The sequence below is a fragment of the Dryas octopetala genome, chromosome 1 (assembly GCF_963921425.1).
Source record: "Dryas octopetala chromosome 1, drDryOcto1.1, whole genome shotgun sequence".
NCBI classification, from domain to species: Eukaryota; Viridiplantae; Streptophyta; class Magnoliopsida; order Rosales; family Rosaceae; genus Dryas; species Dryas octopetala.
In genome coordinates this window covers 25,197,155-25,223,468 of record NC_141366.1, presented here as the reverse complement: position 1 = coordinate 25,223,468, position 26,314 = coordinate 25,197,155, and the positions used below count along the sequence as shown (strand labels likewise).

The following is a 26,314-nucleotide window of genomic DNA, read 5'->3' as shown; positions in this document are numbered from 1 at the left end:
AACGGACTGTGAGCCCCTATAAAATTATGTAAATATTATTTTGGTGAATTATGAATTTATGAGGTTGTGGAATCATTTTGGTGATGAATGAATATATTTGGAGAATTTTATAAATTATTTTTCAGTTATTTAGAATTAATTTCCCATTATTACATTTATTTGGAGACTTTAGAAAACTTTGTAGAACTTTTCTAGGAGTCAAATTCTGGAATTGAGGTGATAGGAAGATAGTACTAGTCAAGAAGACTAGTCCGTATCATTTTTTTCAGAACATTTTTTGGACTTCCGAGTTATTTTTAGTGAGTTTGCGAAGTTTAGCGGATTTTATAAAATAGGAAAATAGAATTTGATTATATGGACTGACAACGTGCCATGTAGCGCGCTACAATTGGACTAAGGTATTAATGCAGCCCCAGACGATTGGCCAAGTGGCGAGATGCAATTCACCGACGTTGAATGACATGTCGTTCTTCGCAACCCACGAACGCACAACCTAGTTTGTCAACCCAATCCATTTACAAACTCACTCCAACCCGGACGTCGACTCGAATTCGGCGCTTTGACCAGCATGTTTCTTACTTGAAATGGAGTCGTTTTGAGCCTTTTCTGGGTTGTTCTCTTCAATCTGGACCATTGGAGTGGATTTTGTAGTTGAATCTGGGCCATCCATCTTTCACCGCCTCTTTCCCTTGATTCCAGCCATAAATCCACAATTATGGGGTGATCTGAGCTGTCCAAATCAACCCAAAACCCCTATAATTACCCCTTCTTCCCCCTACAGCTGTACATTTCCCATTTCACTTCAAAAAGAAAATGTGGAGCTTCTCACTCCTCACTTTCTCTCTCTAGGTGAGTTTTCTTTTTCTATTTATTTAGTATTTTATTTTTAATTTGTTTATTGTTTTATTTAATTAGTTTAAGTAGTTTTAATTACAAGTTAGTTATTTAATTTAGTTTTAATTAATGGTTAAGTTAGTTTAAAGTTAAATTATAGTTTTCTAACTTAGTTTAATAATTATTAATCTAGTTTAACATTTCTAATTAATTATTTAGTTTTAATTAGTCAATTTAATTAATAATTAGTGTTTATTATTACTTAATGATTTAATTAAATAATTTAAATAATTAGTAAATAATTATTTAATTAATAATAATTAATTAATTTTAATATAATATTAATTTCAAAAATTAATGTTTACTTTCTAAAAATTAATTTATAATTCGAATTTAATTATTTAAAAAATTATTTTAAGGGTTTTTAATTATTAAATAATTGTTTTAATATGAAATTAATTACTTTTAAGTGGTAATTAATTATTTTTAATTATGTCCTCCTCCGTCACTTCGTCTTTCTCTTTCATTGTCTCACATACAGAGAACCCATCACCTCTTTGCCTCTTTTCGGTAGGTTCGATTTTATTTGCTTGGTTCCGTGCACTTTACAGTAGCTGGGGGTTCTTTTGATAATAAATCTTATGATTGGGTTTGTTTCAGTTACTGTTTTGTTTGACAAAAAAAAAAAAAAAAAAAAGTTGTTACCAACTTATTGTTTTGGGTTTATTTTGGTCAGATTTTTATTTCTTGAGTTGATCTCAGACTTTCAGTTGCTATTGATTGTAATTTTTCTGTTTTTGTCTTGGGTTCATCTCAGATTTTGGTTGTTTTATTTATTGGGTTGAGATAATAGGTTTCATTCTTGTTAAGGTTGTATAGAAAATAGTATTTTGGGTAAAACTTATATGAATACGTGAATAATAACTTAATAAGTATAGACTTGCATTACTTCTAAGTCCCGTGAAATAAAATCTTAATTTGATTTTAATGCTCTACAACCATGCTGCCTTTTCATTTCACTCTACAATATGACTTGGGAATGTCCAACCATAATTTGCATTAATTTTCTACAACCTGGGGGTTGCATTATCACCATTACGGCATTACATAGGACTGTATATATAAAGAGAATGAGATAATATCAAACCACTGCGCTCCAATATTCAATATTCAGAAAAACTGAGGGGGTGGCGAGAGTATAAAAAGAAGAAAAATAAATTAGGCAACTCAACTAATGGAAGAAATACATCTCTGATCCAGAAAGTCTCAGTAAGTAGGAATTGTTGGATCAACCTTTTGAGCATATTCATGAATTCCGCCGGAAACATTAAATTCTCTCTTAAAACCCTGGACCACAAAAACAAAAAACAAAAAACAAAAAACAAATAGTACAGTTAATATAAGTAGTTTGGAAATAAGAACATCCAGACTCCAAACTGATATTGCATAATGTGGCACGAAAAATGAATATGAGGTAGCATCTTTCCTGGAAATTGTCCAGTTATTTGAAAAAAATAAAAAAAACAGAGGATGCAAAAGGTGAAAGGGAAGATAAAGAATCAAAAAGATATATATGGAAAGGAATAAGAAAGGTTTCATTATGTTTTTTTGGAAAAGACAAAGTATGACCTGGCAGGAATGGCAACAAGGATTGCTAAACATTTAAACAAGTAAACAACTAGGCCCAGTGAAATGTTTGATGGGAATATTTTACTATAGCGCATTCATCCGATATGTTTTTCCTTTCTTTTCATTATTTGAGCAAGAGTTTCCCTGAGAGGATAGGAAACCAGCCTACGATTGTACATACGGTGGGGCTTTTAGGGTTTAAGAACTCGTATACTATCTGGGGTCTCCGGTTGAAGAATGATTAAGGATATGAAAGGTTGGAGGGGGAAATAGGAGCTCACTTCAAGAAGTTTTTGAGGGCTACGGAACATAATTGGGTTCTAGGTAGCGCTGCCCATTGGTTTGATATTTACCGAACTAATCGACTACCGATCGAAATTTTTTGGTTTGGTAAATCAATTTTAACAAGCCGAAAATCGAAAATCCGAAACCAAAAAATTACCGAAAAAGTTGATTTGATTTTGGTAAAAATCGAAAAAAGTTGGTAAACCGATCGATTACCGAAAATTATGACCGAAAGTAACCGAATCGATTATTACCGAAAAAACCGAAATATATACCAAAAAATCCGAAACAATTACCAAAATTTAGTTATATATATTTATATGTATTATTATTACATTAATATGCTTAGTATATAGTTTATAGTTTATAGTTTATATAGTATATAGTTTATAATACCATATAGTTTATATAAATATATAGTTTATAATTTTACTAACTTTATATAGTATATAATTTATAACTCTATATAGTATATAGTACAAAGTATAAACTACTTATATAATAATGTTTTAATATATAATTTTAGTTATACTTATACCCAAGGAGTAAAATTTCGAAATTTTCGCTGAAAATTTCGTTTTTTAGGGGTATGAAAATTTTAACACCATACTAAATTAATTTCGAAAAATTTCGCCGAAATTTTCGATGTAGAGACCGGAGAGAGAGGGGAGGCTGAGACCGGAGGGAAAGAGGCAGAGCCGCCGCCGTCACCATCGCCGGAGGGAGAGGCAGAGCCGCGCGCGCCGTCGAAGGAGGGAGAGAAGAGATCCGGGAGGGAGAGAGGGAGATCGGGAAGGGAGAGGGAGAGGGAGCAAAGAGAAGAGAACATGGAGGAGGAGGGAGTGAGGGACTAGGAGAGAGAAAGAGAAGATGAGAACTGAAGAAGGAAAGAAAAAAAAAAGGAAGAGGTCTGGACCGTCTGGTCAGTCACGGGGCCAGGGGAGGAAGAATTGAAGAAGGAAAGAAGAAGAAGAAAAAGAAAAAGAGGGAGGAGAGAGAAGAGAGAGAATGAGTGGGGTAGGGGGTAGGCGTGAATCACGGGGGAAGAAGAGGAAAAGGGAAGGAAAAAAAAGAAGAGAAAAAGAAAGGAAAAGGTAAAAAAAAAAAAGGAAAGAAAAAAAAAAAGAAGAGAAAAAAAAAAAGGAAAGAAATTTTTTTTTTTTTTAAGATAGATTGAGATTTGGAGTCTTTAGGCAATTGGAAAGAAAAAAAAAGTTTAAGATTTTATTTGGGGTTTGATTTGATCATTTTGGTATTTTGTTTAATTGTAAACAAAATTATGAAAAAGACATAATATGGTATATTAGTAAAAAAACGAAAAAAGACATAACACAGGCTACACATCAAGTTAGTATTTGGATCTAAAGATTAATAAAATAATAGAGTTTACAATGGGGTACATAGGTCAGATTGAGCAAATGTGAGGTGTTATTTATATAATTATTAATTAGTGACCCATTTTTTTAACAGTATTTACCACCAGCGCGCATTACATTCATCTTATATTACATAAAACCTATTATATAATTTAGTTTTTTCAATGTTTTTTATCAATACAGTAGATAATATGTTAAATAAGTATATGATCAAGTTTCATTCAAAATTTCCGTGTTTTGATAGCAATTTCCGTCGTTTTTATTTAATTTTGTCGAAATCGAAATTTCCACGAAAATTTCCTCGAAACCGAAATTTTACTCCTTGCTTATACCCTATATAATAAAATTACTAATTAGTATATAGTTTTAGACTTTTAGTTATAACGTATAGTTTTAGACACTTTACCTTATATATTATATATTCTCTATAGTCTATACACTTTATCTTATATCCTAAACTTAAAACTTAAAAGTTAAATACACTAAACTCTATTAATATCTTATACACTATAATTAAAAGTTAATTATAACTAAACTCTATTAATATCCTATACGCTATCCCCCCCCTGGTGACTCTCTCTTTCTCACTTTCTCAGTTTTTCTTTTCATTTTTTTTTCTTCTTCTCTCTCTTCCCTTTCCTTGCGCCGATCACCTTCTCTGACGAGATCTCTCTCGTCCAACGGTCGATGGCGACGAGACCAGTCCCAAAAGCTTCCTCTCTCTCTCTCCTCTTTCTTCTCATGAGCGTTGATTGCCTAGAATCCAGTCGAAAACCCAGAACCAGAACCTATAATCTGGCACTGTCGCCAACGTTGACTACCCTTCCAGGCGGCGTCGAGGCCTCCCACCACCCAAGTCTTCTTCCTCTCGACGTCCTGAGCACGATGGTGTGCTCGGATTTTCCATCCGATCAACCACGGTGGCGGATCGAAGCCAAAGATGTCGGAGGTTTCCTCTCTCTTTCTCTCTCTCTAACTCTCGATCTACCTCACAGTCCTCACCTAACTCAGTCGCCGATCTGGAATTGCAGGTAAATTTTGTTTTAATTAATGGTTTTTCTGTTGTCTACTTGTGTAGATTTAGCACACTGATTGTATTTTGTGATGAATACCGAAAATACCGAAAAATGCCAAAAATCGAAGGATCCGAAAAATACCGAATACAGAAAAAATCAATTCGGAAATCGGCATCAAAATTGAATTATCGAAATTTTTGAAAATCGAATCGGCAAAATCATTTACTGATTCGATCCGACCGATGGGCAGCCCTAGTTCTAGGGTTTTGATTCAGGAATATAATGGTTTCAACTTAAGATTGAAAATAGGCAAGAGAAGGAAGAAAATTCAGACTGTCCTAATCCTGTAGCAGTACAACATGAACAGCAGGTATCGGGGAAGAATGAGAAAATATGCACAAGGCCTCAGCTCAAATTACTCAATATTCCATTATCAAATTCTGATCTTTTTTCAACATATTTAGAGACTCCTAAAGGACCTAAACCAATTATTCTAATGTCATTAGAATTACAAGTTTACAATTAAGGTACTAATTAATAAACATGTAAATGAGAGACTCCTAAGACTTAAAAAATGTACAAGCTCAACATGATTAATAATATAAAGGGAGACTTATAATCTAGTCCATTTTATGAGTATTTCTTAGATTAAAACCGGTAGTGATTTAGAGTTTTTAATCAAGTCCTTTTATTTTTCTTCTTTGACGGCTTTATGTTAGATTTTAACTCCGGAGGCTCCGCTTAAAATTCTGGAGTTAAAACCTAACATGCAACCTCTACAAAGCCCACTCTACACCCTAAAAGAGGAAATACCTTTCAAATCGGGAGAATACTTTATTATGAATTAAAAAAAAAAACTTATAAATTAAAGAACTTTATTACGAATTAAAATGATTTTCTTATAAATTTTAAATCGGGAGAATACTTTATTATGAATTAAAAAAAAAAACTTATAAATTAAAGAACTTTATTACGAATTAAAATGATTTTCTTATAAATTTTAAAATACCCCCGGTCTCCATCTAAAAACTGTTTTTTTAAAAAACCCAAGCCTAATTATCTCTAATATAAATTGGGTAATTTGCCCCTACCGGCCAACAGGGAGAAATATGCTCATGCCTCAACTTGAATTACAGAATATTCCATTATCCGATTCTGACTTTTAGCACAATTAGCCATCCTTATACTCCTAAATCACTTATTCTAATAGCAGTACAAATCCAATTAAGGTACTACTTCATCAACAGATCAAACGAAGGACTCCTATTCAGTATTCACGCACCAAATTCATCAACACACACACCCACCGTTGCACCTTCCATTGTTAAAAATAAATAAATTATTTATCTCAAAACACCCTCTATAACCCCGATATAAATTTCTGCGCAGAAATTTTGTGAAATTCTAGATCTGTCCCTGAGCATCAAAACCCCTATAACTCTAAATCTAATGCCTCAAATTGAAAAATGATTTAACCTTAAACTGCTAGTGACTATCTTACAGCCATATAAGACGTGTTAGAGAACCCAAGACTACCAAATCTGAATATCACAAATAGCATACGAGCCTTATTTCAATTGTCCACGTCAAGAAACTTATAAATCCTCAATTTCAGATTGTTCATTGTATTCTCTACCTCAAATAAAATAAGTCACCATTTGGCATTTTAAACAGTGGAAATGAAATTCTTTAAATCTGATTTCTTTGGCATTTGAATAGGATCTATGAGCTTCTATTTAATGGTTACTATAAGTAAACTTTTGACTTAGTTGAACAGCGGAAACTTCTCTTTGAACTTTGGTTTAAATGTTAATAAGAGACCATCCTTTTTCTAAAGGCTTTCCGATGCATGACAAGCACTAAGGAGATTCAAATTTATAAACATTATAAATGGTCACTACAGGAGCACAGAAATTACATGCCAGCCACTGGCAAAAGGGCCTTGAAAGATATATTTGAATAAATGAATAACGATGCAGCTCTGTAAAATTTGAAAAAGAAAGGAGATGAAAAATTACGCACTGAGGGAGTGTCTAGATCCCACAAGGAAATGAAGTCAGTCTAACTTTTAAAGGATGTTCCAGTTATAGTAAATTAACATAGCAGAAAAGGCTCTACCTGCGTCTGCAACCACTTGGCAACCTGTAATGACCGCACACCATGGTGACACTGCATTTTGGAACATGAAATGTCAGTTTAAAGTAGTGGACAAGAAAGGATTGAACATAAAATGTAAAGTGAAAGTAAGCACTATAGGCAGCACATAACGAATGTGTGCTTAAACCCACTCTTGGATGGGAAACTCAGAAATAACACTTTTCCTTAAAAGAAATTAAACCCAAGAAACTCATGAACAACAATTTGTTTCCAGGAGACTTCTTCTGTCTGACAATTGGAAGATTGGACTTAAGGAAACAAAGGAACTACGTATCTATGGTGCCATTTGTCATAGCCGGTTTCTTCTATTTTTGAAAATTTCATCTTTTTCTAAAATCTCTTTCTTAGACTCCAAAATGATTAAAAACTCACTCATATATGTGCATCTCCACACACACATATACATATGGGGAAAAAAGGCACTTCGATATTTTTTTCTATGAAAAGCACTTACGTTAGGCCCCACCATAATTTTCTTCTAGTTACTTAATCGTAGCAATTTCTATTCATAGCTATTCTGAAAGCTTTTGACCAGCCCATTTTAGAAGCATTAATACCATCTAACTACCCTAAATTTCTAATATATTTATGTCGACACTCTTGCACCTAATAGTATAGATAATAGAAATATTCCTTCACACTCAGATTGATTTCTTCCTCCTTAGACATTCAGAGATACGGGGCAAAGATAGCCATAGAGAGTTTCCAAAATGGATATGATGAACACTTTATCTTCTTTCTATTCATTTTCCTTTTCCTTTTAGAGTTTTAGTTCTTTCTTGTTTTTCATGTGGAGAGTGTGAGGGGAAAAACATCCAAGTTAGAAATGGATAGCCAATCTCAATTTTCACCAAACCTAAGGACTAAGGTACAAGAAGTCCAGGGCGATTAGAAATTATACAACTAACAACTTCATTAGCGCCAAAATGGGGGAAACTGGACCTGGAGATTTTGGATGCCACATACCTTAAAGTACCACTATATTGCAATGAAAATAGGAAGACAACTAATACAAACAAGATTAGACATTATCCCCATAGCCAATGCCTCACTCAAAGAAAAGGTAGGCATGAAACTTGAGGATAAAAAATTGTCATGTTCCGTTTTACCAAACAATTATACGGTTGTAACAAAAATTCATCTTTTTAAAATATAAGAAAAAGAAATGCTTAGCACAAAAAGGTTTGAACCTACCATAACATAAGTATCCTTTTGAGGATCAAACTTCGTAGTTATTTCAGGTCCCCAGCTTCCAAATTGTCGAAGGGGAAGAACCTGGAAACCCAGCAAAGAAGCTTTGAACCTGTCAAACAAAGGTGATATGAGTATTGGAAAACTTGTAAGATTGCTACTTAACAAAAGAGATTAACACATACTGACCAAAGCCAAAAGCTCTCCAGTGTGTTAAACAACTTTTCTTCTTTTAATTTCTAAAGAAAAAACTTTGACGGGTTTTTAAACAATAGATATTCTTAGTATTGGAAATACACAGAAGATACACCAAAGGGAAGAGCCAATCTAACATTAAGTTAAGTTAACAATTTATCAACATAAATAAACAAGGAGTAAAACACCGGCCACTAATTTAGAGAACAAATTAAAGAGAACTTGAATTTAGAGGATGAAGCTTCAACATCTTCAAAACACACAAAGGGATCAGATGCCAAACATCACTGTAACTATGTCCCTAAATGGCCACTCCAACACCAATGCAAATTAACCACCGACTGGAGCATAGCCTTATTCCCTCCAATTATGAGGATAAAAAAGTGCAACAAATCTCTTGCAACTGAGTAGTGTAAATAGGATGATCCAATGTCGAACAAATAGCTTTTCACATAAAACACAATATATGGCATTTACCCAAGTCGAGCAAAATATCACAGAAAATTAACTGCAATTTTCTTCAATTTACCTATGACCAAAAATTTCCTTGTTATATTATTCAACTGCAGTTCAAAACTCTTTTATGATATGTCAGAAAGTATATATGAATATTTTTCTGTCAATTACTAACTTTCAAAATTTCAACTCATCACTATAACACCATACATATAGTATAGATAAAACCCACTACTTAAGCATACCCACATATACATAGACTTACAAGTTACAACAAAAGCCACCATGTCATAACTTGCAAAGTACATTTTAGTCATCTCTAGATTTTGTAATCATAAAATCCATCAAAAAAGATTCTCTAGACAACTAAGAGCAGAAAATAGAAGATGAGAGCCTACACTTCTTCAGGTTCTCGAACATCAATCAATTGTGCCTCATCTAAGAAACTGGGATCTTGCATCTTCACATGAAGCTCGGTGGGTGCAATGTCTTGAAGTAATGATTCTTCCCTAACAGCATATGATGCAAGTACAAAAACAGATAAGTATATTCAAGTGTGAGTCAGCATCTCAAATACATTGAGGCAAGTTTCTAGGGAATACCTCTCCGATAGTACTTGCAATAAATGCCATCCAAATTTTGTTTTGCACCTTACAACTTTATTTAAAGATGCACTAAATGCAGCGTCCTCAAACTAGGGTACCTGGGCCAGTTATCTTTCAAATCATATTGGCGCCAGCAACAAAATTTGTAGCATGAATTAATAGTTTATATAAGTTTGTTTCCCTATCAACCTTTCCACTGCCATTCATTTCAGCTTCACATAGTAACGCATCATCATCATACATGTACCATTCAAAAATCATTACTTTATGAGAACAAAAATTAAGGCAGTGGAACTATGCATATAGCAACATTGAAAATAATTTCAGTGCTTTAGCAATTTCCAAATAAATGATGATTTCTTTAATACTAAGCTTCTTTGAATTTTATATTTACAGTTTTCCACTGCTATAGAGTGTACACCTTTCTTATACTAACCAGATCATCTATGACTATACACGACAGCTGAGCTCAATAGAAAGACAAGCATAAATTATCTAAAACCTGATACCTGAAGGTGCCAGCTAGCTCAGTCGGTAAAGTCCCGTTGTCTCCAGGGACCTGGGATCAAATCCCACCATATTTGTTCTGGGGACACTTATGGGATGGAAGAGGGCTACCTCCTTTGTGTAACCCACAGGTCCATTGGGCTTCCAGTAAACCAACAAAAGAAAATGGTCTAAAACCTCCAATTTTCAACATGTACAAGATGTTTTCTTTTTCTCTCTTTTATGATATGAAATTCATTTAGTGGTTACAAATGTATGATGCTTCAATTTAGTATCTACTGTTTCCTTCATTTTTCATTTAGACTCTCTTTGCATAAGAAATAAATGAAAAAATGTTACAAAAGAACTACTTCTTAAGAAAAGAAAAAAAAAAATGTTTCCTGTAAGTTCTGCAAGAAACTATTTGGGAGAAGACAAAGCATACTTCCAAGTTCCAAGCTGGAAAAAAAGATCAGAATCTATAGCAATTTCTACTTAATTCTATCAATGCTCACACAATATTCACAAAACTTAGAGAACCACAATTACACAAGAAATTAATTTCCAGTGTCCCTAATGTATTAGAAAGCTAGAAGGACAGATATTGTATCTCATCAGCATACCATTTGCCCCTTTCTCACCCACCCAAGCATTCCCCCTCTTCTTTGGATGGACATATGGAGTATTCCGCAGCAAGATCACTTAGGTCCTCGCCTGAATGTGACAAATGGCATCAAAACAGAACGGCATCAAAAAGGAAAATTTAGAAGAGTGTCAAATTTGAAATTTACAGATTTCACCTTATGGTTGATTTTTTTTAATAGGAAACAAAAATTTTATAGACAAAAAAGTACATATATACAAAAGGAGATGGACAAACAGTCCACCATTATGATTGATGAAAACGCGGCATTCAATAAAAAGTTTATATTAAAAACTGCGAAATTCAAAGGTTTTGAAGCTTTCTCATATTAATGCTAAAATAACAACTTGAATTTTTACCTCTTATCTATAAATGTTATGGAAACTAACCTCCTAAAATTCTCTGCTGAAGATCTAACAGAAGCTTAAGGTTGTCTTCTTTAACAAGCAAGTGCTGCACCAATATTTCCCTTTCATCACCAGAGCTACTTCCAGCACTGAACGAAGCTGAAAGAAATAGAACTTGCAACTCTTCGACAGTGTAAATGGGTGAGAGTTAGAGCGTGCATATGTGTGTGGCCACATGTGAGAGAGAGAGAGAGAGAGAGAGAGAGAGAGAGAGAGAGAGAGAGGGAGAGTACATGAAATTCTTTAGTCTTTTCACTTAACAGGAAGCGTACTAGCATTAGAAAAGAATAAATAAACCCAATGCCAACATTGGGCACTGATTTAAAAACTTACTCTTAAAATCTGTCTTAAACAGTCATAGAAAAGAAAACAGAGCAATATTGTGTACTCCAAATAAGAAGGAAAAAATAATTGAGAGAGACTAAATTCCGAGAAAATAAAAAATTTCAAATCTTTCAATCAACTTCATCCTATTTCCATTTCCTTGGTGTTGGTAAGAAAAATTTTTTTAATGAGAAACAGATTTTCATTAAAAGAAAAATAAGGTGTACAAAGTACAACACAGTGAACAAGATGTCCACTTTTCTAAAGGATACTAGATAGAAAGTTCTAGGATAATAAAGAGAACAACATTATAGCAAATCAGCAAACACCAATCCCTAATACACAAACCCAATTTGACATAGTTGCAGAAAACAGGAAATCCCAGAAACCTGGAGTGACTGACGCCCATAAGGAAGCCCAAAACCAATCTCTCTCCCAAAAATTATCCACCTCCTCCTCCTTAGCATCCTCAAAAATCCTTTTATTTCTCTCCATCCAAACGACCCGTAAAACAAATTCAAGTACTTAAACAATCTAATCAGAATTCATAAGTTGTCAAACAAACCGGGCAGCTTGCCTTCAGCCTTTCACGATTGAAAAGAGGGATATTTCAGCCTCACAAACCACAAGGTAGGCTCAACTCCGATGCTCGCAAGCCAGCTCATTTGTTTTTATGCATACACGCACATTAATATATATATATATATATTTATACATAATACGGAGGCAATCTAGTGAGGACCTAAGCTGAGGACTTAACTTGAGGACCACATGTAGGGCCAACCCTGCAATGTGGCGTCATGATCTGAACAGTCCATTTTTCAGGTCCTTGTTAAAGGATCATCTGTGCAAAAATCATCCAAATTTGAGATTTTTTGGTCATTTAATTATGATCAAATACAGATATAAATAGTGTTTTAAACACTAAAATGATCGAAGTGATACTCAAATGGCTAAAAAATGGATGATTCAGATCATTGGACAACATTGAGGGGTGGGACCCAACAATGTGGTCCTCAAGTTAAGTCCTCAACTTAGGTCCTCAATAGATCGCCTCTGGTGCACCATAAGACTATATTTCTAATGAGCCAAATCACAAGCCAGTTCAAGCTTAGGTTCTAGGCATGGTTGAGCTCTAGTTCAGTAATTTTGATTCTAGAGAGCTTGAGCTCTACTATGATTTAGGGAACAGTTCTTCCTATGAATTGACATGTCAGGTAATGAAGTGCTATGTTGATGCATGTTTAGTTTACACATTCATAAGTTCTTTATTGTCAAAAAATGTGTAACAAAAACAAGAATGTTGGGATGTAAGCATGGAAGACAAGTTTCAATTTTGAAATGATCACATACGGCAAAATGTTAGCACCCATTGTGTGTTTAAAAATTAAAAGGAAAAATAAGACTACATTGGTTTGAACATCTTCAACAAGGATCAATAGATGCAGAAACCAGTTCTGAGTAAAAAAAAGAACCCAATCAGTCAGCCAACCAATTTCCATTAACCCAGTGGGATCAACTGGTCTGATTCAGTTTTCTAAACAGTAGATATTAATGAAATTGAAGGAGGGGGGAGGGGGGGAGAAGAAAAATAAGAACATATTTTCTCCTAAATTACCTATAAAATAAGTGAGATTTGAATAGACAATTGACTCCCAGTAAAAGTTCCCAAAATGGTATTTGTCTTCTCTGTATTTCCTTTGTATTCTTCAATTAATCAAAAACAAGAAAATATCAAATCATAGTGCTATTACGCTCAGGAAATGCAGTCATGGTCTCAAGGGTCATTGACAATCTCATATCCAAAGGGTAAATTACCTCATAACTAAATAGCAATATTCTTCTCTCCAGTCAGTAATTCATCAAACTAAAGAGGAATTTCTCAATTAGGAAAAAACCTTAGAACTAAATATCCAAATGGTATTTCATTCTTTCATATCCCTGCTGGATTATAGTTTAGTCTTATAATTCAGCATTTCGATTACCAATTTTTCTAAGCAACAGATGACATGAAACTAAGAAATTTCATTCCTTTCCTACACCTCCACTTTTATCAAGAACCAAACAGAAAAGAACAACAACAAGAATTTAAAACCAACCAATACTTAGAAAGCATGAAGAAAATAAAAAGTGGGTTTGGAAGCTACGAGCCACCTGCACCCTTGGGACATGGATGACCAACAGTACGCAGCAGAACCCGCTTCACGCTCAAAGAAGAGGGATGAGGCGAAGTTGGTTTGAAGGTTTGGGAGAGAAAAGTCTGGGAAGGTGCACAAGTAGAGATTTTGTGAATGTTTGAAAGAGAAGAGAGGCTGAGATTGGGACGCAAAGATAGTCTAAGAGCACTGAGAGCTGCAGGTGCTATTGGTGTCATATGAGTAGCTCTTAACATTGACATTGCGTCCTTTGGTTTTGAAATTCGATATCGAGAGAGAGTGTGTTTTGCGTTAGAGTTCGGTATCTAATATCTTTGTATGGGTTGTGTAGGTTATTTGTATTTCTTCGCATTTACTTTTTTTCATTTTTGTTTTCTCTTTTGGTGCATTCCTAGTTGGGATGCTTAATATTGATTATGGAAATCATTTCTGTTTTGCAGTTTATGTAAGATCACTGAAATGACAGCCGAAGGTGGAAAAAGCTTTGCCAGGAGAGACTCTCTCCTAGAGATTGAGGCAAAGGCTCGAAATTGGTGACTATGTTTGCAAGTGGGGTTTCCTATGACCTATTGATATACAAGAAAAGAAACAGAAATGAGGTCCAAACATCATAACACTGTAGAAGAAGATCATTCCAAACTTGGGTAGAACAGAAAAAGCTTGGGTAGAAATTTCGACCAAAAAAAAAAAAAAAAAAACTTGGGTAGAACAGAAAAAGCCTATAATCAAAGAGAATCTTGCAACAAGGAAACCAGGCATGAATACTGATGAATAACATCAGGGATGACATCCTAAGTCTGAAACCCAGGAAAACAAAATTTCCTCCAGTGGAAAATTTCAAAACTTAAAACAGAGCAAGTACTATTTCACATTATACTTAAAACACAAACCGAAAAAAAAATATATATATATTTTAAAATCAAAATTCTACAATATATAGTTAGCAAAAAATATCAAAACACAATACCAGCCACAAATTTCTGTTAACGCAACACGAAAAACACATATTAGCACAGCACAATGGGACACAATAGTGTCTAAAAAGCAGTTGATCAAAATTGCCCCCAGATAACACAACAAAATCTGGCACATCATAAATGCAAGCAGGTTTCTGATGATTGCTTCTTCCAAGCTGAATCTGATTGCTGAGATTACAAAAGAGGGGGCAAGGGAGGAACAATTAATCCTCATCTCTACTAGAGGGTTTAGCTTATAAAAAACCCTTCTCTATCCACCAGTGAATAAATGCAGCACAAGGGAATTGTTTAAAAATATGAATGTGAAAAACAAAAATAGAATTTATTTCGATGTACGTATATATCTTATATAAGTAAACGGTTACGTCTGATACTCTGTTGAGAAAAACAATACGACCAATAGGGTGCTCTGTGTAAATTGTAGATATGTACCACAAAGATTATAATTACCGGGTCAAGAATATAGCAGTTGGGCTCCCGGGGAAAGGAGGATTCTGCTCTATCAGTTTAACAAAAGAACCAGCTTTAGCAACAGCATGAGGGTTGGTAGCAGACCAAACTTCGACCTCTTCGAGACCAATTTGTCTCTTAATTAAGTCCAAGTTCTCTTGAAGGACCTCAATCTCTCCAAATGATAGCTTCAAGTCTAAGGCATGAGCCCCAAGTGCAACTGCCTCATCCTTCTTGAACCTCATGAAAGGCATACAAAGCTCTAGGGTTTGTCTAAAATCTTTAGACTGACCAATAGAACTTGTCCGCAATGCCTCCAATATCACCTTCTCTGAAGCAAAATTACAAGTATCCCTGCAGAAGTTACTTTGGAGTATCCTCAAGCACTCTGCCTTCCATCCATCAAATTTCTCACATACATATATCAAGCCTATTAGCTTCTTTTTTTCTGTCAACGAGACAACTGGAGCAGCCTGCTCACTGGCTTGCTTTGAACCAGAAATTTGCTTTTGGAGCAGCTTCCTCATTAAAACAATTGTGTCTTGCAAATACTTATTGGCACTCTGAAGGGTTAGATCTGGAGCATCAGCCGTAGGCCATCCTGCATTTACAACAAACCCTTCCTTCTTCAAAACATCCCTCCAGACGTATTCTGCATAGTGTGGACAGATTGGAGTAATAAGACGTGTCTGCACATCCATAAAACGCCACAACAAATCACGGTTCATGCCCCCAGAACCACATAAAAACCTGTACTCATCCCTGGCAGCTTGAAGATCATAAAACCCAGTCTTGAGGGCTTCACGGAACATGCAATCCCGGTAATTCTGTTCAGTCCTGTTCACAGCAACATTTATCGCGTTCAAAAAGACCCTGTCAACATAAGTAGAAGGGGGACCTATTCTCAAAGAAGAGTCTGCAGCCAAAACTTCTTCCATCCATGAGATCTCTTTGGTGAGCCTAAGGATTGCAGCATTTGCAGTCTGAAATACAAAATTTGCATCATCGATGCCATCTCCACCATCAGCCAAAGCGAATCGCGTGGCATCAGCAGAAAATACCTCAATTGCATGGCGAAGTGTCATAAAATTCCCTTCAGACTTGGACATCTTCTTACCATTGAGCATGATGTGACCATTGCATCTAAACCCGCGAGGCCAGTGCTTCTTGGACATGATTGCTGTATGGTTGTAAATGCAGAAGGTTAAATGATTTTGGATCAGATCCTTGCCAGACACTCGAAGATCTAAAGGATACCAATATTCAAACTCCTGCTTCATCTTATTTAGAATTGATAATGAGATATCAGATGATTTAGGATAAGGGCCATTACAGAAAATAAAATCCCAGACCTCATCAGTCATTTGTTCAGGTTTAATTGCAGATTTGCTGGAACCATACAAGTCTCCATTGTGTAATATGTAAGCAATCGTGTAATAAGCCATGTAAATAGTTGAATCAGACAATGAGTCAACTAAGAATTCATCATCCCAGGGGATACGAGTCCCAAGCCCAAAAGATCGTGAGCAAGCCCTCTGATTCAAGAAACCCAAAGTCTGTTCAAATCCATGTCGTGTCATATCCGAATACAAATTCATGCCGGACAAGCACTCCTCAGCCAGTTGTTTCCATTCAGGTTCCCCGTATGTGATATACCATTGATCTGTAAGAGCCACAACACAGTCATCACCCGATCGTGACACTACCCGCTTCTCAGGTTCTCTATACATAATTGCCTCGCCTGCCTCTAGAAGTTTTATCAAGGGTTTCGCCTCCTGGACTTCGAATTCTCCCACAGCAGGTGTTCCTTCTGTGAATCCTTCCAAGTATGTCAACCTCTTGGCTTCTGATAGTTTCTCTTTCTCATTTTGGCTTTTGATTTTGATATCTGCACAGACCTTTTCTGCAGCCGCCTTATTTTCATATACCGGAACGTCTAAGATTGGCATAATCTCAAAAGGCATGACCCACTCATCCTTCACACCATATTTTGCCCTAAAAGCAGGTTTTGTTTTTAAATCATGCAAGGCAGCCATATACTCAGAAGGAGCGTCAGTCGATACAGTACTAATCACAACCCCAGTGCCTTTGTCTTTTGGGATGGTCAAAATAGGAAGGGCATAAATAATCTGATTGAGCGCAAGTGGTGACTTTAATGGAAGGCCAATCAAATCATAACCAGTTAGTTCAACCAGGCAAGTAGGTTTCTCTGGGACCCTCGAGTACTTCTGATAAGCAAGATTAAGTGCTGCTCTGTGAGTAACAATAAATACATCTGTTTCATTGATTTCAAAGGCTCCATACTTCCCATCAGGCAATACCCATGCATAATTTGTTTGTCCAAACATGGTCTCAGGTCTCAATGTTGCAGCAAGGAACACTTTCTTACCCTCCAACATTCCCAATTTACAAGGGAAAGGTGCCACCAGCTCCATTTTGATGATAGTGTATTCTTTAGGCTCAACTCCTTCACCAGTGGCCCTATCATGATCTGAACATGGCTGCCCATCCAATGGAGAGTATATTGTGTAACGGATATCTTTCACAATCTTACCCATGGATTTCAGTTTCCTAACCTGCCACTGCACAAAGGCATCAAAAAAAGGGTTCATGTCTGTAGTAATAAAGGAGCGTCTCCAGTCACATCCCAAGCCAAAAGCCTTGAGGTCTTCCACAGTCGATGGAGGAAAGAAGGTCAGCCAGTTATATGGATTCTGGAATTTGGGTATCTCAGTCTCAGAGAGGCCAAAACTACACATAATTTTCCATTGGTATTCTTGCCCGTTTGACTTTGCTATAGCCTTGGACTTCTTTCTCTTGAACTTCTTTGAACGCGCACCTGCATTTGCATCCTCTGCTTCTGCTACCACTTTCTGGTTCCTTTGCTCCTTTCCTTCAGGAAAAACTGGCGGGTCTCCAAACTGTTGGATCTCTCGGACAAGTTTATCGGCTGAGGCTTTGATGGGCATGCCAGTGCAGTGGAAAGCAAAAGGCAAGAGCACATTGGCACCTCTTAATCTATGGTAAGCTGCAGAAAACTCGAGCTTTGAGATTGAGAATGCATGTCCTAGATGCAAAAAACCATTCATGTAAGGAAACGGGAAAGTTCCAAAGAACTTCTCCCCTGGTTCAGGAGGCTTATCACAAGATTCAGCCCTGAAAACTTGTTTCTCTTCCCACCAGCTCCGAACCTTTGCCTCAATCTCTAGGAGACGGTCTCTCCTAGCAAGCCTCTTCCCACCTTTGGCTTCCGTTTCAGTATTCTTACAGAAACTGCAAACACCAATGATTTACATAAGAAAACAGCTATGTATTCCACGACATTCTTATCAAAAAAATTTAAGACATTAAAGTGTGTGTGTGTGTATATATATATATATATATATATATATATATATCCAAAGTCATATATACCAAATAGAGGGAAGTGAAAAGGCAACATAACATGGCTTAGCAAAGCAAGTCCACACTTGTTAATCATATAATTTAAAGGTGAGTTTTACCCGTAACACAACATTTTCTATACAATCTTAACTAGAATGAAACCAACTACCACAACCCAGTAAATATAATAGCTACTGTCAATACACACACACACACACACGCACACTCAGGCGTGCATGAATACCAACCAAGTTATAGTTACTGGGGCCAGAAGATTATACTGAATCAAAGATATCGAAATTCAAGTCATCCAAAATATAGTAAAAAAATAAAAACAACAAAAAGAATTGATTAGAGACTGCATCTGTTACATATCGAAACTTAAGATATCACTTTTAAACAATACCCAACACCACACAACAAAAAAATAGAAAAAAAAAATATAAGCTTCCATTAGTTCATTTCATTCTAGTTAGAACATAGATTCTTATATTTTTTCGTTTTAATTTAAGTCGGCATGAGCAATTCATAATGATCAAATCTTTCTCTCTTTTTTGGCCATCATAATGATCAAATCTTTCAATCTAAGCAAAAATGGCCTTTAATTAAAAGACGCACAGATCAGTAAGCTCAAAACATAAAAAACAAAAACAAAATTAAAAAAAAGTAAAATTAACACCTGCTAGCTATATACTTCTGGTTCAAGATTGCACTGGGAATGGCATTAATGGTAAACCTGCTGCCCATGTTTTGTCCGACCATAAGAAAAGTCCCGGGGAGAATTAGGGTTAAGATTAGCTGCGAGACAAAAGCAACGTATATGGATTTAGGCGGTGTGTCAATTTGACACCATTCATTCATTAGGGACTGTCTAAGTCAAAATACACAGTCTGGCATGATAGAACACCAGACACAAAAACCAACTTACCTGCTGTGTTCTGCCATCGAGACTGAGTGATGTGCTCAGAGAGAAAAGATGAGCAGAACTTGGCAGGTCCCGCACCACGTCGCGGCCGGGAACGACGATTCGCCGCTGTGAATCTCCAACCTGGTTCTGGGTTGGGGTTTGGGGTTTATAAAAGCAGGACATTCATGTCACTTATGTCAAGGCTTCCTGTAACTTATGTTAAAACTTTTTTTAAGGGTTAAAATTGTTATTTCTTATTAAAAAAATTAGATTTAAAACTAAAAAAAAATAAAAAATTAAACTTATAAACAAAAAAACAAGAAAAGGAGTTGCGAAGTGCAAGGTTGCACCCCCTCCCCGCCCAGTCGCCACAATTGACGTCGCCAATGGTTTGTGCGGGGTGGGAAAGGGGGTGCGACAGAAGAGAGAGAGAGAGAGAGAGAGAGAGAGAGAGAGAGAAGGGGGAGGGTGGGGTCGCCGGCAAATAGGGTAGCTACTGCCGGCAGGTAGGCTGCCATCGAGAGGAGGCCACTTGAGGTGGATTGGGCTGGAGTGGGTTGGGTTGTGCAGATTTGCACCTTCTTTCTTTGTTTTTTTTTTTGTTATTTGTTATTTTTTTTTTTTGTTAATGTTATTTTTTTTGCTATTTGTTTTAGTTATTTGTCAAGGGAAATGACCTTTTTGCCCCTACAAAAAGGTTTTTTAATGTCTGTCATGACAGAATCCATCCAATGTCCTACATTAACCCATTGTTTAAGTATGTGTTCTATTTTAATACACTTCTAAATATATGTCCTAAGTTACGATTAACACTTAAGTATGTGTCCTGAATGAAAAAAATATCCCCTTTATAAAATGTTTCTTTTTATGCCAGAAGGTAGTAGGAAGATCAGAACAAACTTCTCTTTATTCTTTCTTCAAACTCATTAATCTTTTGTTGAAGAATTGAGTTAGTTAATTGATCTTCAATTCGTTTAAATTTGATTTCCTTTTTTAAATAATTTATTTGTTTATTCTTTTGATTGATTAGACTGATGGATTTTGAAATAAAGTATTTCTAAAATGCATATAGTTCTTTGATTTCAGGTTGAGATATGAATTTAAATTTTATTTTTTACCCATAGGGTAGGTAGTGATTCAATCATTTGCTGTTGTAAATGGATATAACAACACAATTAATGGAAGACCTAAAATAACCTGATCTGTCAAATTTTTTATTAAAACAAAAGATGTTTTAAAGCAAACATTGTTTTGACAAACATGTGTTTTAGGGATTTCAGGATTAAGTTTCATTTTACTACCATTAGCTGAAGTTAAGATTTCAGTTGTTTTACTGAAATATTTTGTGAGTATCATACCTTCTTGGATGCAATTTAAATCAACACCTGAATCAATGAGTGCATTGGTTATTAGTTCGAAATCTTTAATGACTATTTTTACTTTAGAATACAATTTTTTAAGTTTTATTTGATTTATGATATTTATAATATTTAGATGACTTTTATCTTCATCTTCTTGTTCTGAGTGGTCAGAACCATGATGAAAACTACCATGACATTCATGTTGTTTTGTGTCATTAAACTGTTTTAAAGTCTTGTCTATTTTGAGGACGTTTATATTCTGTCTGATTGCTAAGAGCCTGTTTGGTATTCTATTAAAAAACTATTTTTTTTTCAAAAAAAAAAAAAAAATTTAGTTAAGAAAACGTGTTTGGTAGACCATTTTCAAAAACATGCCTCTTTTTAAAAATGATAAAACATTGTTTTTCACTTTTTTTTTTTACACTTCCTTCTTTCTTAGCTGTCATTATTTTTTAAATTTAAAATTGTTTTTAAATTTCATACCAAACACGTTTTCAAATTTTAAAAATTGATTTTGAAAACTCACATTTAAAAAAAAAAAAATCTTAATTTTTGAAAAAAAAAATTGAGTAGGATACCAAACGAGCCCTAAGTTTTCTATTTTTAAATCCATATTTTGAGTTTTTAAGAATCAGATTCTGTTTTAAAATTATTTACTTCAAGTTGCAAATCTTGGAGTATAATTTCTTTCTTAGTTTTATTAAATTTGTCTAAGGTTGTACTAAGACAAATTTTTGGCTGTGATAGTTTGGATTTACTTTCATCAATTTGGGTTATAACTTTTCTGAATTGTTTTCAGTATTGGGATTTTAATTCTGGATTTTCAATTTTGCTAATTAAATCTATTAAAAGTTCTTCTTGTTCTTCTTGTTTAGTAAGAACATTTATTGTTTTACAGCAAGTATCTGTACAACAGAAATTGATGTCGGGAGAATCATATTGGGTATCTTCAGTTTCGGTGTTTGTAAATAGGATATTACTAGTATTTTCTGCTTCACTAGAGTCAGTGTATCTTAATTCGAGAATCCTGACTACGTTATCTTTTTCTTCATTAGATATAGTTAATTGCTTTTTTGACTCTGCATTTATTTGCAAAATGCCCTTTTTTGTTGCACTTAAAACATTTAATTTTACTTTTGTCTGTGAGTTTTTGTTTTTCATCTGATTTCTTTTTTTGTGACTGATGTTGATGTTTTGCTTTACTTTTCTTGTAGAAATTATTTGTTGTAAAATTTATCTTAGTGTTTTTGTAATATGTTTTATGAGATTATTTTTCCCTTCGTTTATATTTCTGTGATAGAGCTAGAGAAGGTAGCTCATATTGTTAACAAAAATTTCTCATTTCATACTTGGCAGTTCTTCTGTCTTTACTAGACTGTTTACTTATAACACATTTTTAGACCCTCTTTTTGAATAGTAGTTATGATGTTTCCGTAAGTAAGGTTATATATTATTTTCATTATTTAGGATTTCTCTTATTTTATTAGCGAATAAATTTGGCAAACCATTAATAAATTTTTCTTTCCAAAATGGTTGGTTACTATCTTCTCTTAACATAACTCTGGAAATAAAAATATCTTTGTACCACCTAAAATCACTTAAGGTAGGACAACAAAGGTTATTGAGTTAATCATGGATCCTAGATGTGACATTACTAGGTGTTCCAATAAAATGATCAATGATTGTAAAAAATAATGTGTTCACTGCATCAGAAATTCTCATACCAATAACCTCATTGAATATTGGGATGTCATCCTCATCATGTTAAACTGAGTGTTTGATTTTTAACCTAAAGTCTTCTGTAAAATATTTTTCCCACCAAGAATGTAACATTCCTGTAAAACCAGTTACTAAGTGGTCAACAATTTCTGTTTGACTAAGATTATGGCTCGTAGTGTAGTTGTTAGCGACCATAGACATGTGTTGTAATTTGTTTGAGATTTTTTGTTCAGATAAGCCATCTATATTTCATTCATAGAGTTTATTGAAAGATACAGAGAATTGACTTTGGAAATTTCTTTCTTCAAATTGTAAATCTGGGGGAGTTGGCCTAGGATACTAATTTTTTGTTAGACTGGTTGGGTTTATTTTATTTGTAACTCTTTTTAATTCAAGATTATGGAAGGCATGAGTAATTCACAGCTTGATTCTGGGATATTATTTGACTCTGTTTCAGTATCTTGTTTGTTGATGACTGTTATGATATTCTTAGATTTAGGTTCACTTTTGACATTAGTTAATCCTAAAAGCATTTGTTCTATTTTGTCAAGTATTGACTGTTTTTAGCTAATATTAGAACTAGGTTTGATTTCAGGGAATTTTACTAAAGGTTTTTCTTTTTTAATTTGTTTTGGACTGGGAATTTTATCAATTTTATTTTTAATTTGATCTAGTTGTTTTCCTAAAATATCTAAGCATTGATTTGTATAATTATTTTGTTCAATAATCTTTTTTGTCTCTTAGTCTGCTCCCGGAAGTTTAAAAGACCTGCGTGTTTTTTTGATCGGTGAGAATTATTGTTTCTAGGGGAGGATGACTAGAAGATGTGATACTATTATCATTTTTTGTCCAATTTTCTTTTGTTAAGGTTTTTAATTCGTTGTTTTCATGATAATGCTGTTCAACAAAATCAAAAAACAATATTTCAGACTTAATTGCTTTCATCATTGTTTTCCATTTTTGAAATATATCTTCTTTATGTTCAATAGTGTAATTTTGTCTAAATTTATCATGTCTTGCAGTGTTACTGACTGACTCAACATCTTGGTTTGGGATTTTAAAGTTTATTTTAAATTCTTTATTGATTACTAATAATTCCGGATTTGTTGGAGGAGTTACTTCGAAATCAGTGGCAGTAGAGGAAGTTTGCTCTTATTCAATATAATGACTAGTACTAGTGTTTGGTTTGTAACAGGGATAGCTTACTTGTGAAGCTGTTTTGACTCCTTTTAATTTAAGATTTTTTAAATCTTTTTCTAATTCATGGTCTCTTTTTTTTAATTCTTCTGTGGTAGTTGACCCTGCAAAGGAATGCCTTGCTTGAGTCTTAGTTTTGATTGTTTGACTTTCTGTATCTAAATCTTTAATTTGTAAGGAAGACCTAGGGTTTCGACCTCCAAAGTTGATTTTTACTATACCATCAAGGTATTGTTGGATATAATCAAGGTTGAATAAATTATTTTGAATATTAGTTGAGTAACTTTCATTTGTTAATAACCAATCTTCTGGTAAACTAACATCTGACCATTTATGTGAGATTCATATGTATTCATTTTCTTGACTACTTTGACTTAGTAGGGTTTGGTCTTTTGGGCTTTTGGAAATGGCCTGCAAATTTATGTTTGTTCCAGTACATTTATAATAAACTCTATAGATTAAAGCTAGGGATTGAACTTCTTCTAGGACATGATATCCTGAGGTTTTTATGTTTAAAGTTAAAGCTTTTAACATGTGTGGGTCACTTAGACTGACTGTAAAGTTTGGGTAACAGTCAAAATGAATTGGACCATTATACAAGCTTGATTCAATGATTCTGAGAGTGCTATCACTGAAAATTAGTGAATCTTGCATCTCGTAAACATAATAAAATAGAGGCATTAAGACCTTTCCTTGTTAAGGGTTTTATTGCAATTTGGACTAAGCCAATATGGAGGTCATTGTAACCATTTTTTTTGTGTTTTTTAATTGATTCAAGATTGAAGAGTTGACAGGTTTTATGTTCTTTACTTAGAGCATAAACTTGTTTGACTGTTTTAACATGAGGTTCACTTTTGAAGAATGACATTGACCATTTTTTTCTTTAAATTTCTTCCTTTACTAAGGACCCTAGGTATATTCCAATGATTAAAATCAATGTGATCGTTTGACTGGTACTCAATTTGTTCTTCATTTACTATGTCTGAGATTCTATTTAAACCAGACCTAGAACTACTGACTGTAGAGTTAGATCTAAAATATCCATTATAAATTTTCTGGGAGATTATAAGAGTTTTTCTTTGTTTCCTACTAAGGGCCAAGAATATATTAAATTAATAAGGTTTCTTTCTTTCCTTTCATGCTGCATCCGCTCATGCTTCACCCTGGGACTTATTGTATGGACCTAGACCTACTGTTTGAAAAGAAAAATTTCTCTAAAAGTTGAATATAGTCAGGGGGAAATATGAGACAAGGAAGAACTAAAATAAAACGGGCCACTTGGGTAGATGAATAGATAAATAAATGCAACACTTATGGCTCTAATATCAAAGAGAGAGTGGAAGGACCAATTAAAAATACACACTAATTATTGATTATAATAATATACGAGTACTGATCATAAATCACGAAATAAAACTTAAAATAAGAGTACTAAAAATACAGTAAAATCAAGAATATAACTATTGATCATAATTTTGAAAATAATGCAAGAAAGTAATGCAATGAAAACTTACTGAAATTACTTGAATTTTTGCAAAATAAAATTAACATAGTTGCAAAGATTGAAAGTGCTAGAATACTAGAATATTACAATCTGATATCTTAGGTATGCTAGGACGATCTCTCAAAGCTTGAATGATTACAATAGTGTTTGCTAATTTGAATTGGAGATTTCAAGAGTGCTGGAATGAAGCTTGTCTCTACCATCTGAGAATGTTGGTATTTATAGAGGACAGCTGCAAGCTGGAATTAGCTGAAAATATTGGATTTCCAGCATGAATGATTGAAAGGTGTTGTGATTGACTACGAAGATGGACAGCTTGTTTTTGTCTGCACCGAAAGTAGATTCTTGATTAAGAGAAGCCAAATTCACCTGATTGATGAATAGTAAAAAGTCACTATTTATAAATAGTAACTTGTCTTGAAGGTACTTGTTTACTTTTAGGCTCATGATCTGTGAACAGTTATTAATCGCGGTTCAGGTCATACGGGTTTTGAGAATCTTGGTAGTAGGGATTTGACCAAAGGTGTTTTTTCTTTTGACTAATAGCCTTCTTATTATCTTCATTGGATGTTGAGGCTTCGGAGGAGATTGGAGAACTATTTTCTTTTTTGACTTCATCATCTCCACCCATTTGAGTGACTTGGAGCATGATTTGTTTGACAAGTTCTTTTAACTCTGATTTGGACTTTCCTTCTATTGAGATGGAAGAAATGGATGGCTGTGAAATAGTTGGTTTCAGTTGATAGGTTTTTGTTGGAGGAAACTCAGTGTTGACTTGTGTGATGATGCGATCATGATTGAATTTATCCCACCATTTTACAGAAAAATGTCATGTGACTGTCAGAATTAATTTCACAGTGCCACTTGAGGATCCATGGCAGTTTGTATTTTGAAACAAAATGCAGGAGAGTTGGGATTTTAGCTTCATTTTTTATTGACTGTATAAACAGTTGAAAAATACTTTACAGAATTTTGCAAAGTATTGGGTAGGAGACTAAAAACAAGCCCATGGGTTGACCACCATTTTTGAAACCACAGGAGAAATTTTCTTCTGA

The 26,314-nt window shown here is 34.4% G+C and overlaps 1 protein-coding gene and 1 pseudogene across 2 annotated transcripts; both read right to left on the bottom strand.

Annotated features, from left to right (window-relative positions):
* Nucleotides 1-1,974: 1,974 nt before the first annotated feature.
* LOC147299400 (rhodanese-like/PpiC domain-containing protein 12, chloroplastic) lies at nucleotides 1,975-14,366 on the bottom strand (annotated as a pseudogene). The gene is made up of 8 exons (XR_015123915.1): nucleotides 13,759-14,366; nucleotides 11,263-11,379; nucleotides 10,854-10,944; nucleotides 9,742-9,842; nucleotides 9,538-9,648; nucleotides 8,492-8,600; nucleotides 7,259-7,309; nucleotides 1,975-2,181 (listed from the first exon to the last, which is right to left on the bottom strand). The product of XR_015123915.1 is annotated as a rhodanese-like/PpiC domain-containing protein 12, chloroplastic (transcript).
* Nucleotides 14,367-15,040: 674 nt separating this feature from the next.
* On the bottom strand, nucleotides 15,041-19,738 carry LOC147299399 (leucine--tRNA ligase, cytoplasmic-like). The gene is made up of 3 exons (XM_086229757.1): nucleotides 19,500-19,738; nucleotides 19,251-19,369; nucleotides 15,041-18,460 (listed from the first exon to the last, which is right to left on the bottom strand). The coding sequence occupies exons 1-3, from the start codon at nucleotides 19,659-19,661 to the stop codon at nucleotides 15,184-15,186; spliced, it is 3,558 nt and encodes a 1,185-aa protein (XP_086085883.1). The 5' UTR covers nucleotides 19,662-19,738; the 3' UTR covers nucleotides 15,041-15,183.
* Between the last annotated feature and the right edge of the window lie 6,576 nt (nucleotides 19,739-26,314).